This window comes from Struthio camelus, chromosome 3, assembly GCF_040807025.1.
Source record: "Struthio camelus isolate bStrCam1 chromosome 3, bStrCam1.hap1, whole genome shotgun sequence".
Classification (NCBI taxonomy): Eukaryota; Metazoa; Chordata; class Aves; order Struthioniformes; family Struthionidae; genus Struthio; species Struthio camelus.
The window spans coordinates 24107102-24122038 of NC_090944.1; the positions used below are offsets into that span (position 1 = coordinate 24107102).

Here is a 14937-nt window from a genome sequence, read left to right on the forward strand (position 1 = left end):
GGACTGTATTGCTCTGAAGTAGCTCAAATTTCTTGCTGGCCTAACTGATTTGCTTGTGGTTTTACTTGGTCTTGATGTAATAGATGTGACTATTAGAGAGACTGATGTATTGCGTTGGCAGTGCTTTTTTGTCTTGAATTGAGTAAAGTGGCTTGCTTGGAATAGGAGTTCTTTATATATCAAAGGTCTTTGAAATGAATGCTCTGTAATTTTTTTCCCAGGCCTTGCTCATCTCATTGGATCATCATTGCTCAGAGCATATATGCATGGCTTTTTCATGGACATACGACTTTATCATAAGGTAAATAAGGCTAATTCTTGTAAGTTTTTGCTCTTCATGATAAAATAGTTGTGCTTTTTTTTTTTTTTGAAGTAAAAGACTGTCTCTTGTATTAGTGATATTTTTTCTTTACTACGTTCTGTTTGATTAAAGGCAAAAATGATGGCCAACCCATTTGCTTACGAAGAATACAGAAGAGAGAAAATAAGACAGAAAATAGAAGAAACGCGTGCACAGAGAGTTCAACTAAAGGTAAATCCTGTTTCCAATGAGTAAGCTTCTGGAGAAAACTCTTCGTAAAGATTAATACCGTCTTCAGTGTATCTCAGAGATTTGATTTGGTTCTGTTTGTCATCAGAGATGCAGAGTGAAGTTCTTAATTTTTTTTTTATTGGAGCCAATAACATTTCCATGCATATGAATCCTACAAATGAGAAGAGGTGATACCAAACAATAAAAGAACAGCTCTCATCACGTTTGGCACTTGAGCAGATAACCGGTGATTAAAACTTGCAGTTTCTACTTCTGTCTTTAAACCAAATGACTTAGGCCGTTAAAATATAATACTGTGAGAGAGATAAATAAAAATACTATTCAGGGGCTCTGTGCTTCTACCTTAGTAGAAGCTCTATGTTTCTACCTTAGTAGAAGGTGGAAGGCTTAGTAGCTTTCTAAATTAAATTTTTTCAACATATAAGGAAAAATAATTGCTTTCAAAATACCAAACCTGATGTCCTACAAGGAAGAACAATACAGAAGCCCTACATAAGTTTTCTCCAAGCCTTGCTAGTATTTGGGAATATTCTCAACCAACCAAGAAGCTCTTTCACCAATGGCTGTAAGAATGAATAAGAATTATTTCTTCTTAATATGATGTGCTTTCAGTCACCTACTAAAATGTCCAAGTATACTTTTTGTTTATCTTCAGTAAGATCACTGTTTTGGGGACCTTCTCCTTTTTTCTTAATCCAATGGCTAACAATCTAATAAGTGAAAAAGCTAATAAATGTAATGCTGGTTTTGTAGGAAGCACTTAGTCTGTTAAAATAGCATGCAAAGTTTGATTCTAATCATACCGGTGGGATAAGTGTAGTTTTTTATTTTATTTGATCAGGAGTGAGTGTTACATGTTGTAAAAAAAAAAAAATTATGCTTTGGAGGTCAAACTCATGAATGTAAAGTATGTAGGTTTTTTCTGCATGAAAGAATAGTATACTAATTAATTGCTTTATCCTCATCAGAAACTTCCAAAAGTCAATAAAGAGCTTGCACTCAAACTGATTGAAGAAGAAGAGGAGCAACAGGCTACTAGAAAAAGGAAACAAAAGGTGAGCTTTTGTTTTGGAAATTGCTTTAACTAGGAACACAGGAATAGAGTTGTTTACAGTGACTGATTACTGTTATCTGGCCAAACAGATTCAAAATTCCATTGTTTCTTAACTCCTTAGATAGCTTATTCTGACAGGTGGACTTCACTGCAGCTGGGGTACCAGGAATGCCATGTAGTAACTTTTCAGTCATCTATATAATAAGTGTATAATGATGAAATACTCACTGTGAAGATGATAAGGGTTTCATAGGAATCCAGAAGCTAGCTAAATGCAGTGTCAATAACAAAGTTGTCCAAAAAAACATTTTTTTCGTTTGTTGGTATTTTGGTGGTGACCGCAACAAGATAGCGTTATCTGTAGAAAGAAAAAGCAGGCAGTTTCCCAAAGTAGCACTGCAGTATAATTGCCTTTTTTTATACACATGAACTTCATTTGTTAGTATTGTTAGTAAAATGTTAACTACATTTTATAATGTAGTTGCAGTAGGCAAAATGGTTCACTCTTACGCAGGAGTTGATAATAGTTGATTTTGAAAGTAATCTATTTCTATGTTCAATATTATTTAAAGGAAAAATGAATTAATGATTAATATCTGGTAGGAGGGAGTGGCATAGCAGAAATTTGCCTTGTCAGTCTCTATAAATTAGCAGAAACCTGTGGAGCTTTATGTAGATGTCTTTCTATAGTTGCTTATTCTTGCAGGAATACAGCTCTCATGAAATAGTAAGCGAGGCAGACATTAACTTTGTGGAGCATCTCATGAAACCTTATGTGTTATAACTGAGGTGATAGGAAGCATGAATTGTTGAAAAAGTAGGTGATGATAACACCTTAAATACAAACTTTCCAAGCCTCCATTATGATGGAAATATGCGTTCAATAAATGGGGGAGGGTGGAATTTGTCTAGGAATATGGATCATATTTTTAAGTAGTTAATGAGAGTATGTAAAAACATATTATTTTCCTGAAATGGCATTAAGAGTCTCATGAAGAGCAGTTTATTTGCGGCTTTGGAATTGGAATTTTATTTTCCAAATAAAACTGCAAGTCACATATTTGCAACACCTTCTGTATTTGAGATTTACAGTTATTCCTTTCTCTATTGTTTTTCCCCCGTTCTTAGACAGCTGTGGAAATGTAGTGGTGGGGGTGGGATAAATGTGCTTTAAGTTTGGCAGTGTTGGCAGATAAGCTTTTTAGGATAAAAAGCTGTGTGTTCAGTGGTTTAAAACAACAACAACAATAGCTTATTCACATAAGCTTGAACTGTGCCTAATTCGGCAGTGACATAACTTACAATGGCTTAATTTTCTTTTCACGGGAACAAATTGACTTTTGCATTGCTGTATGTGAAGGCAGCATAGAAAAACTGTCTAAGATGTACAGAAACCATTGCTCTTAAATATTTTCACCAAAACAATAGTAACAGTGCATAAAGATATGTTATACCCTAATAATTTGTTTTATATGTTTTAGAATCATCCTGATCAGGCAGGGTGTTTGCCTTGGAGTAACTGCTGATTAGCCAATAGATATCAACATATCTCCAGATTAGCTGGCTGAATATATGAGAAACATTAATTCAAAAATATTAGTGATAGTGTATTTAAGGTGTCTATAGTGTGCATAAGAAACCATCTTGCTTACGAATAACTTAGAATGATAGTTACTTGCTTCGTGAAAGTAATAAAACGTAATTAAAATAAATCTTTTATTATATGATCTGGAAGGAGAAAGCAACTGGCATATCCCATACTGTTTGGGGGTTTTGTTTAATTAAGTAGGTATTAACTGAATGAACTTTGGTCTACCAATTTCAGAATGTTGTGACTAACTCACAGTTTGCTTCTTTTCCAGAATCTGCCTAGCCTTCTCAAAGATGATCGTTTTAAGGTCATGTTTGAGAACCCAGATTTCCAGGTAGATGAGCAGAGTGAAGAATTTAGGCTGCTTAACCCACTTGTTTCTAAAATAAGTGAGAAACGAAAGAAGAAACTAAAGATCTTGGAGGAAAAGGAAGCACAAGAACAGGTAAAATATTTTCTATCTGGGAAGATCTGTAGTTTTTTATTTTGTTTCAGACATTCGAACTTTTTACCCTAGAAAGAAGAAAAGAGGAAAGAAGTGGAAAAATATCTACCACCTACAGTAATTTAGATATAATTTATAATGTTATCATTGCTTGTTTTCAGATATGAATAATATTATGTCTACCTAAATATAGGTTAGAAGAACATATAATGTGTAGGTGGAGGTAATTTTATAATCTTTTTTCTGCTTCGTTTGCTGTTAGTGCTTTTTTCAAATTTAAGTTGTCTTCAACTGTGCTTATGTAAAGCTGTCACGTCCTCTAATTGCAGGAATGGTTTGAAAAGAAAATTAGTTGATGATTCCTTATTTTAAACTATTTTTGTCTGCAGGAAGAGGAAGAAGAACCAGAAGGAAAACCAAGTGATGCAGAAAGCTCTGAGAGTTCAGATGATGAAAAAGGCTGGGTTGAAGAGGTCAGGAAACAGCGCAAACTTTTACGCCAAGAGGAAAAAGTAAAGCGGCAGGAAAGGTTCAAGGAGGATCAGCAAACATTACTGAAACCTCAATTTTTTGAGATTAAAGAAGGAGAGGAATTCAGAAGCTTCAAAGACTCTGCCAAAAAGCAAAAATTAATGAAGTAAGACTAACATTCTTATTTTAATAGATGGAGGTGGAGGGTTCTCAAGTATTTCTTTACTGTGCAGGCCAGTTGTATTTGGTTAGTTGGCATGATAGTCTTGGAAACACTTATTAGTAAAGCCGCATCTGATGATTAGGGATATAACTTACAGGGACACAGTTAAAAGTTTTATTTTCTAGTTAAACAAATATAAGGTTTAAAATATGGCAGAGGAACAATGCAAATGAGATGAGTAAAAGTCAATGTTCTGAGACAGATCTGAGGATCCATTACTGAGTGCTGGTGAACTGCTGCTCGCACCGCTGTTGTTTGTGGAACTGGCTATGTTTCCTCACCAGTGTCATAAAGAGGTTGACAGCCTGGATCTTTTTGATCTGATCCTCCAAAAGACTAGAATATACTGCATGATTAGTCACTATGTCGGAGGTAGAATCCAGGGTAGTAAGAGGGAGAAGTTTTTGGTCTGGGTATTTTTACAGCATCCAGAAACTTTTGACAAAATACTCTTTCCCTTTGTTGTTAGGACTCAGTACTTTTTTTTTTTTTTTTTTGCAGTACTAAAAATCAGACTTGTATTTTTTAATTGAATTTCACATTGCACTTCTATCTTTAAATTGCTGATAAACTGAAGTAGTTGGGTACTATATAAAGAGCACATTTATCTTTTAGAATTGCAGACTAAAGGACTCGGCTTTGAGGTGCTTAATGCTCACAAATCTCATTGATTTTCTTTTTCAGAGGTGAGTTAAGCCCTTCAGAAGTTGAGATTAAAAAGCCTTTTATTACTTGGAGAGCAGACACTAATATTAAACCCTTGAAAAACAGTAGCTTGAAAGTTCTTGCAACATAAGTGGATGCAGAGCAGAATTTTGACAAATGTTGGAAACAGGTTGCTGGGCTAAATGGATCCAAAAATAGCTGTTAGGTTTTTATTTATAATCAAATGATACAATGAAAGAAAAAAATGAATAATACATATAGTGGAGCTGATCTCTTTATGTCACTAATGACTGACTACCAAGTACTATTGGGTCATTCTGAATGTTTTCTGATGGATATTTTCTAAATTTACTTAAGGAAACTTTGGTTAAATTTTGACCTTTTCCTTTTAAATGTACAAATTTTGCCTGGGATCGTGTAAAATAATCTTTAGGTCTTACTAATAGGTTGTTTCTATGGCAATCTATGATTTACATATTATACCTGTAAAATCTCTTTAAATACAAATAGTAGGATTTGTAAGTTAGAATTTATAGCAGTTCTGCAGAACTGATTCTTGTATTTCCCTTACCTGTTTTCTATCAGCAAATGTTTACAAACAGAGGTTTTTTTTTGTTGTTCTTTTTACTGAATATACCCTTTCATTCTGGACTCTTGCTTTTCTTAGTAAATTTTTACAGCAACCTTCTTCTTTTTTCCCTGTCCAGAAGATGAAGCAACTTTTTTGTTTTTTGTCAGTTTGTCTGCTTTGTCAAAAGGAAGACTCTCAATTTGAAATATTAAGATTTCTTTTCATTTTATTTAAAACAAGGAAGGCTTAAATGTGAATAAGCAGACTGAAAGTTAGGTACATAAGCCAAAGCAAGTGTAAAGAAGAAACACTCTGGAAAAAAACATAGTACAGTGCAGTACAGGAGGAAATAAATCTTTCATCCGGTGTTTAGAGTGAGGGGGAAAAATCATTACTTCGGTCAGAAAAAAATGAAAGCAAATACTATAGAACTGTCCAGTGGTTGGAGGAGTATCAGAGATGACATGAAGCATGGAAAAATATGTAAAAGGCTCCCTGTGGAGGAAGAGAAAACATATTTTAAGGCTCACTGTTAGTACTCTACAGAATATTTTGCAAGGTGTGGTGCATAACTAAGGTGGTTCATGTTAGCTGCCTGCTGTTTGGGAAATGCACAGATAGGATATAACATCATGGTTGAAGACAAAATTGAAGATAGAATATGGTGACAAAAAATGGATGTGACAGTGTTATATCCTTGGTGTTTGTCTGTGACTTACCTTCATTGAATTGTCTTCTCGTCTTTTTTTTTTTTTTTTTTTTTTTGGTTTGAACGCTTATTTCCATACTCGTTAATCCGATTTGTGCTGATCGAGCCATTATTAAGACTATGTAGTTTGATATTCCCCAAGTTCTTAGAACAAAATTTTAACATTATCAGCTGGTGTCTGTTTCTAATCCTATGTCACTGATACGATTCTGCAATCATAAGGAGTCAATGTTGTGAGCTGACTTGTTTTTGTTAATAAGCATTTTTACATAGTAGAATTTTATGGAGAAAATACCTAAATATGTTTTCTGCTGGCCTTATTCAGTGATAAGTAGTCAGCATAAAAGTAATTAATTCAAATAACGTAGTGAAAATTGGAAAGACTGTAGTGGCATGTACAATCTGGTGAGTCTGGCATGTTTGTCTTTGATTTGATTTATCCAAGCTATGGAATGATGGTCTGTGACCAATATAATTAAGTACCTTAATACCTTCACTATGCACTTAATGGCTAGGTGTTCTTTTTTTCTCTAATCATATAATGTTCTACCTGAGGAAACAGTTTATGACTTATATAAAACTGGGTGTTTCTTTTGACATGTTCCTGACTCAGCATAGCTCCAAGCCGAACTTCTAAAGCAGTGGTGCATACTATAAATTTCTTAGTAGACCAACCGTCTACACATTTCTTTGTCCAGAAAAGCTGCACAAAATATTCATGAACGCAACAGATGTCTTAAGTCTCTCTCCGTTCCCTTTTCCCCTCTTGCACTCCTGTGCTTATGCATGAAAACCTGCTGCAGGTGTTAGCAAAGATGCAAAACTTAAACTTTTCTTTGTTTACTTATTATGTAAGTTCCTTACATAATAACATAGAAGGAACACATAACAGGAAAGAGTTTTTATCAGTGTACTAAGAGGTCCTTTGATTTTGCGGGTGTACTTTTAAAATGTTTGTTACTAAAGTTAGAGCATGTCGAAGCTAGAAATGACGATAGTCATACTGTAAAGTATGACAGTCAATACATATATTCCCTGAGATGGCCAAGAGAGTAAAAAAAAAAAAAAAAAAAGCCAACAAAACTATAGTTGGCATTCCTGGGTATTGCTAATATAAAACAGCAGGTAAAGTCCTAAAAGCTTTTCTCTTTATTAGGAGGAAAAAAAGAAGTGCCCAGACCTATAGGGCAGGGGCAGCATTTTTAATAATGCTTTTAATATATCAATTGAATCAATTTATTGAGGATGCTAAAAAGGAGGAAAAAAATAGCTGTTTTAAGTGTTTGTATATCACAGTGTGTGCAATTCACTACCATTTGGGGTTACATATTTCCAGATAACTATAGCCTTAATTTCATTTATTGAGTAAAATTGCAATCCCAAAACCTTTTTCTAATATCTCCTCCTTTTAATTTTTCTCCTGACTGAAGCAGTACCTAGGCAGTCATGCTAAATAATTGCTGGGTAGTAGCCATGTTTCTCCGATTCACTTTCAAAGGGGAGAAAAATGGAACTTCACTTGAACGTAGAAATCCCACCACAATGTCAGTGACTGATCTTCTGCCATAGTTAGCTCTAAGGCTTAGCTTGTCTTCCCGATTCACACAAGTTTTTACATGTACTCAATGAAAAATATACTACAGAAAAAATACAATCAAAGTACCTAGTCATGAGAAATAAAGCAATTCTTGACGGTGATTTTTTTTTTTATATAGTTGATCTGAAAAGTCTTTGTTACATAAACGGCTCATTATCCAAAATTCAGCAGACTTCAGAGGTTTCATACATAGGCGCAGTGTGAGAGCCCTTCATCCGTGGAAATTCCGTGGCCTTTGGTGGCTGCTTATCATGCTTATTGCTGCTTATCGTACTTTTATGATGACTTATTTTCCACCTTTCATAAAAGTAATTTGCAAAAATGTATATGCTAGCATGCTATTAATGCATGCACTTTAAAACTTGTGCAAAAAAGTATAGTCTTTTACCCTTCTTCAGAAAGATCTAGTAGCGTACTAATAGCAATATCTCAAATTGCGAAAACTGAATTTATTTACAGGTATGTGAAAGTGTTCTAAGTACATGTACATATGTTAGGAATCACAGGTGTGTTTCCCAAGGCTGGCTGGAGCAAGCACCGCTTCTAACTGTCTGCCTCACCCCTTTGCTGGAGGCTATGAGGGAACAAGGTGTATTTCTACTCCTCAGCTGTTGCAGTTTACAACCCGACATACTGAAGTCATCAGTGGTGATACTAAGAATCAGCTTGTAACCGGGAACAAGTGAGGCACGTCTACATGCCTTACCCTTGTAGGGGCATTAACTTCCAGTCCTAGGGGAGCTGAAAGTAGTGTCTGTTTCAGCCAGGATAGCCAACTGCCTCTGGATAGACAAATGCTGGCGTTCAGTGCCTGAGGGACGGTGTATACCAGAGGGCTTACAGAAATTAATTGACAGGCAGCGTGCAGTTGATGGCATACGCTCATGTAAAGCTCTGTATAGGGTCAGGAACTGTCTTGTTTATCAGATTCAATCATTTGCATTATTCTGTTTTTGTCTTGTTTTATTTTTTAACTATTTGCATTACACTGTTCCAGGCTCAGTGTCAAAACAATCATTTGTAATTGGATTCAGTGGCTTATCTCTGTCTGTGAAGTGGTGCATTCTGTGATGCGTTACCTTGAAGATATATTCGGAATTATTTCCTTCCCTCTAAAGTGGAGGAAGGACTTCAGCAATATAGGATTTCAAGCAAACTGGATGCATCTGGTTTTAAAATACTTGTTGTATTTTCGTTTGTGAAGTATACCTACAAGTGCAGCTGAATATACCTGACTTCTTCTGACATTTCATAGAAAACTATTGCAATGGAAGGGCAAGTCTTTTTTCTCAGATTAGGCCTGATGCATTTTTTAAAAGAAAAAACAAGGAACTTTACATAAATCAAAAAAAAAAAAATACTGTAAGCAATATCTGGAGGGAATGATTTGAGCTTGCATTTCTTTCTTTTTTAGTGAATGTTTTGGAGAGTTACGGAATTTCAAGGTTTCAGAGAATCTGAGATTAGTTTTGACTGCATTATCAGTCTTTATTATAGTAATAAGATGGCAAGAATAGGAACTAATGTTAATTATTCTCTGCAGGAAAACTCTTGGAGATCGTTTGAAGCTTGAAGAAAAACTTGGCACGCTCAGTGTGTCTGATACCACAGTAGGCAGCAAACAGGCAACATTCAAATTAAAAAAGGTGAGCTATATATATAATTTTTTAAGATAATACACAAGTAACTTTAGTTTTTGCATGAAGGAACAGGAACCTTAAAACCGTCAAACAAATGTCCCTCTTCATTTCTTTATAAGCTGCCAACTCTTCTGCTTTTTGCCAAGAGAATGAAAGCCTCCGGTAGTATTCTGTGTGTTTATGCCCTTATAACTCAGGCAGCGCTCATAAAAACTTAGGTTTCAGTGGAAAATACTGGCTTCTATCTTTGCATGGTTTATTTGCAGACGTACCATCAGAAGCTTGTGACCTTACTTGACATCTGTGCCAGGACTCATCAGATCTTGGTTTGCAGGTCTAAACACAATCAGGGTGCTGTAGCTGATACACTTTCTCTTGGTTGATAATGATGCTGAGTCTCAGCATGATAAAGACAGAGCTCCAGACCACTTTTGTCATTGAACTTTTGTAACACAAATCACAAGAATGAGTTCTGGTCCTGTTCTACTTGCCAAATTGCATTTGAAGTATGTAGTTAGATTCTGCCTGTCTGTCTTTCCCATAGGAGATTTTTATTTCCTGTTGTAAGGAATTTTGTAGATCCTAGTGTAGATGTAGTGAAGTGCATGCATGCATTTGCTAGATTTGTGGAACCCTTAGGGATTGGTTTTTTTGCTAGAAAAGTGTTTTAGAATTGAAACAAGGATGCATTATAAAGGCTGAAGATCTGTATTAATCGTTTTTTCAGCTGACAAAAGGTACTTCAGTTAACACTGTTTTTCCTCAGGTAAACTTGTCTTCTCTAAAAACATTTCTCCTTACCGCTGGTCAAATACTCTTCTCATCACAGAAATAAAACTAAACTACCATCACAGGAATGTTTAAGTAGTTATTTGATTATCACTTTGGGTACACTTGACTAAAAACTTTAAATAACCAAATTTATTGGAATATTTCTACTTTTTTTTTTTTAACTTGATTATTGTCTCTTTTCAGATATCCTTTTTCATATCTGTCTGATTCCTGTATTTCTGGAATTTAAAATGTGTTGAGTGTGGAATAAGTCACAGATTCCACTGCTATCAGCATTCCAGGGCTTTTACCAACTGCCATAATGGATATGTTAGTGCCTTGCAGCTAATGAAATGGGCTTTGCAGGGCTCCTAAAACACAGCTCTTTTTGTAGTAACTTTAAATTAAAAAGTGCTGAACCACAAGGTTTCTTGCAGTTGATGGTGAACAATGAACTATCAGCTTCCATTAGCAGTTTTGTGAAGATCTGGGAGTAAGGAGGGAGAGGATGGATGTGGCAGTGGTGCAGAGTGCCGTTTTTCCGTGACTCCATTTGATATGAGTTTTTTTTGTTTTTTTCAAATATGTTACTGTTAATGCATACAGAATTTTTTATGTGTGACTGTAACTGATGTTGCTTTACTGAAACACATCCTCTGAAGAAGGACTCTTTATCTCCTATGAACAGAATAACAAAATAAGACTTAAAAGTCTTCTCTCAAATAAACAGTCCCCTGCGTATATATTCTGAAGTCCCAAGGAACAGAGCAGAGGGAACTGTGAAGAATTCATGCCATGCCATGTGCTCAGTTAAGATACTTTTTTTTTTTTTTTGAATAAATGAAGATAATGAAGTTGGCAAGCCAAGAAGGAATTTAGTATTACTCTGATCATTATTAACCTCTGCTTTGTGATGCCCTATCCTTAAAGTGCAGGTATATCTAGGAGTAAGTAGAAAAATTTGGTGGAGGAAAAGGGATTTCATAGAATTGATATCATTTGACCTGGTAGGTCAGTGGAATTGAGGCGGAATATGACTGTTGCACTGTAGCTGTTGAGTCATGTTAACAGCTCTCCAGGTGCCTAATAACCACTGACAAATCCAGCGATACAATCGTTTGTCATTGATACTTCACAGTTTACTTTTCAGGGGGTTTTATTATAGTACCTCAGTATTGCATCCTGTTTTTCCAGTTTCAGCATGCTTTATCATAGCAAATAGATATGATAAAATAACAGATTTTCTAAACTACTTAAAGAAAGGAAGAAAGGTAGAGTACTTTTTTATTGAAAAACAAAGCTTTTAATGCAAATCAAGCCAGTTTCAGCATACTAGCTGTAACAGTAAACGTTAAGAAATATTTCTCAAGACTGTTTCAGATGAAGTCTGGAGACAGCAAGGAACCACTTATATTTTCATATAGTGGATTTCTCAATCCCCACTTGTATCACTAACTTTTATTACCATGATACAGTTACGAGTTTACTGCTGCATTTGTTAAATTGGTTCGTATCTCACCTCAGCCCAAATTGTATCTATGCATACAAATGTCCAGGTCCAGTTCAAACTTTTAATGGGAGATTTAGGGAGAGATGAGCAGATTTTTGAGTGCTGCTGATACAGAATTAGTGGTGCAGTGGGGATGCAGCTGTTTGAATTATAGTAATTGTATCACTCTGTTAATGCAGTCATCCTCTGCTGCTGTTTTGAAGTTCCTGGAGTATTTTGTAGCACAGACACTTGCCTTAGCTTGGCTAGTTCAAGTCCACTAGTTCCGATTTATGCTTAGTTTTAAGACAAGCCTTAATCTTCCAGAGATGACAGCAGTTTATGGCTGTGAGAGCCCTTTCATCTGTGTAGTATGTAAATGAAACTCTTTCAGTGCGTTTTTGATGGAGAGGAAAAACATTAGCAGAACGTGTACCACATGTGCAGAGATTTTTAATCATTTTCAAATGGAAAATCTAGAGTTGTAAACAACTCAAATCAAATACTTTTAATGTTTTCAGAAAACCCATATGTTTCAGGGAAATGAACTAATTTTCCTTTCTGTCTTTTTAAAATGGAGTTGTGCAAATATTAAATATGATAGTACCTATCTTGGTTAACAAGTATTAAATAGTCTCAGATTCTGCCCCACCTTCTTAAGCACATTAAAGCATCAATTCTGGAGTGTAGTTATATCTTCTATAGTTAGACACTGTTTTTTGTCTGAAATGCATGCTTTTATTCTGTGTTTTTCTGACATCTTCATCTTAAGAATTCACCCTGAATGACTACCTAGAGGTAGGCAGAATCAGTGGGTACAGTGTAAGACAAGTACTATAAATGTTCTTGTATTATCATTTCCAGATTTCTCTGAAGAGGTTCTAACTAAAAATGCAGATACTTGAATAATGAGGTATTACGTAAGTTTGCAAGAACTGGAGTAGAATAAAATTCCATTTTGTAAACTTTTTTGCTAAAACTACTACATTGTCCCATTCCCACAATTCTAGATCTAGCACCAGCAAAGTTTTTACTGTTTGGTGCTCAGGAGCTCTTCCAAGTTTTAGCACTGTCATTGGTTTTTGAGGTTCGGGGTTCTAATTCGTGCCTATTTCTGTTCTAATATTCCAGTCAGAGCAGCAAAAGAAACAGCAGGAGGCTGAGAAACAGCATCGTCAAGAGAGGAAGACACTCAGGCGTTCTGCTGGCCACCTCAAGAGCAAACGTGGAAGAGGGCAACGGTTTCATTGATTTATTCTATGTTAAATTTTTTAAGACACTGATTTTTCCTCTCATTTTTCATTTGAAAATGGAACTTCACAGTACAAATGTATTTGTATTTTGTTAGTGATGGACACAGAAACCAGAACTTGCTAAACCCTGTATTAACTATTGAAAAGCTTATGAAAGTTTAAATATTGGCAAAAGGGCATTGTGAGTATGGTGCATTATCAACTCCTGCATGAATTGTATTTGTGCAGAAGGCATCAGCAGCTGGTTATTGTGTAACCCTGGATGTAGTCTATATAAAAATTTATCTGTACAGCAAAGCTGCCTGTCTTTTTTTTTTCTTTCTTTTTTTTTTTTTTTTTTTAAACTCAAGCAGCGTGTTTTTGCTTTTGGAAAGGTTCTTTATTTGTGACTACTTACATCTAAGATCAAGGGTGAATTATTTTGTCTGAAAACTTTCTTTGCAAGGACATTATAAATTTTTCTTTTCTTTTATACTCCTAGAAGGGTGACATACAACTGTGTTTTTCAAAAACAGACTTTATGTTCTTAGGCTGCCTCTGTAGCCAAGAGGAGGTTTAAAAAAAAAAAAAAAGAGAAAAAGAAAAAAAAAAAGAAAGAAGGAAAAGAAGTCTATCCTGAGGGCAATGGAGAGTTGGAGAGTGGACAGGTTGCATTGCTGGGAGTCACCCTATAAGAAATCTCTTTTGCCACACTGGTGTCCAAAGGGGAATCTAGAAAGGAAAGTTTTATTAAGCTAAAGTTTTGTGAACGTTGCCTTTACTTGGAATCCTTGGTACCAGGTTTAATGTGTTTTGGAAAGAAATCCGTGATTCAGTAGACATCATGTAGTATATGTCTGCATACCCAGCACATTAAGGCCATACAGGTAGTCTCCATTCTTTCAAAGTTAGTTTAGTTAAATAACTTCAGAAACTTGAACCTATGATAAGGAAATGATTGATTATTTTGTATCATCTTTTTGATTACCATTAGAATGCTTGCTGCTAAGCAGGATACAGCATGTCTTCTTGGTTTTCATTATCTTTCATTTACATAAATAGTCCACCACATAGAAAAAGAAATTAATTTTACCTTTGATCTTCAAGGAACTTTGTTACTGCTTTTTAAAAAGCTTTATAATTTGCCTTTTTGCTAAATCCAAAAAAAACTCTGAACTTTAGATCCAGCAAGAGTCAATGGATCACCTCAACCCTGTAAATCACTTTGAGACTTGAAAATTGTTAAGTGTTTTACTTTATAAACCAGAGAGACTGTTAATCTGGTCAGGTCTCCTGTCCAGTACTTACCACAACATTTTTGCAGTTATTTCAATAAAAACCTAACAATTATTATTTGGTTACTATTGAATCAAACTACTAAGGGAAGCCTTTTTTTTTTTTTTTTTTTTTTTTTTTTTTTTTAAATCTTAGCCAGATGTTTTCTGATCAGGATTTAATTTTTAGTCAACAGATTATTTGGTCGCACAGTTAAATTTATTTTCTTCTGATTTAATTTTACGTGGTTTTAATTCCCTGCCTCTGGTTTTAATTAGATTGTTTCCTTTAATTTAAAAATTCCTTTTGCGCATGGTATTTCCTTTTTTGAAGCATACGTTATGAACAAGTCCCCTCTAAGTCTTTACGTTCAACTACAGGACAAGAATTGTCTCAGTTTTTTTTTTTTTCTTCAAATTTCTACATTGTCTGTGAACCTGCCGCACTTTCTATTTAACACAGAACTACCCAGTATTCCAGTGTCAGTCTCACCTGTACCTTGTATCGAAAAGTACCATTATCACTTCTCTTTAGCCACTGAGAAACTCTAAGGCAGTATGGTTGCTCCAGGGTGAGTCCCTCTTTTTGGAGTATTTTCTTTTGGTGACATTCGAACCTTTGAAATCCAACTGAAATAAGTTAAAGTATGT

At 35.1% G+C, this 14937-nt stretch overlaps 1 protein-coding gene across 2 annotated transcripts in view; it reads left to right on the forward strand.

Annotated features, from left to right (window-relative positions):
* Positions 1–14362, forward strand: part of NOL10 (nucleolar protein 10) — a 51285-nt gene extending 36923 nt beyond the window's left edge. For both annotated transcript variants that reach the window (XM_068937183.1, XM_068937184.1), the window contains 7 exons: positions 222–301; positions 434–532; positions 1522–1608; positions 3470–3643; positions 4033–4280; positions 9424–9526; positions 12912–14362. In XM_068937183.1, coding sequence (XP_068793284.1) covers positions 222–301; positions 434–532; positions 1522–1608; positions 3470–3643; positions 4033–4280; positions 9424–9526; positions 12912–13031 — 911 coding nt within the window. In that variant the 3' untranslated portion in view covers positions 13032–14362. The remainder of the gene's footprint in view (positions 1–221; positions 302–433; positions 533–1521; positions 1609–3469; positions 3644–4032; positions 4281–9423; positions 9527–12911) is intronic.
* The last annotated feature ends 575 nt before the right edge of the window (positions 14363–14937 follow it).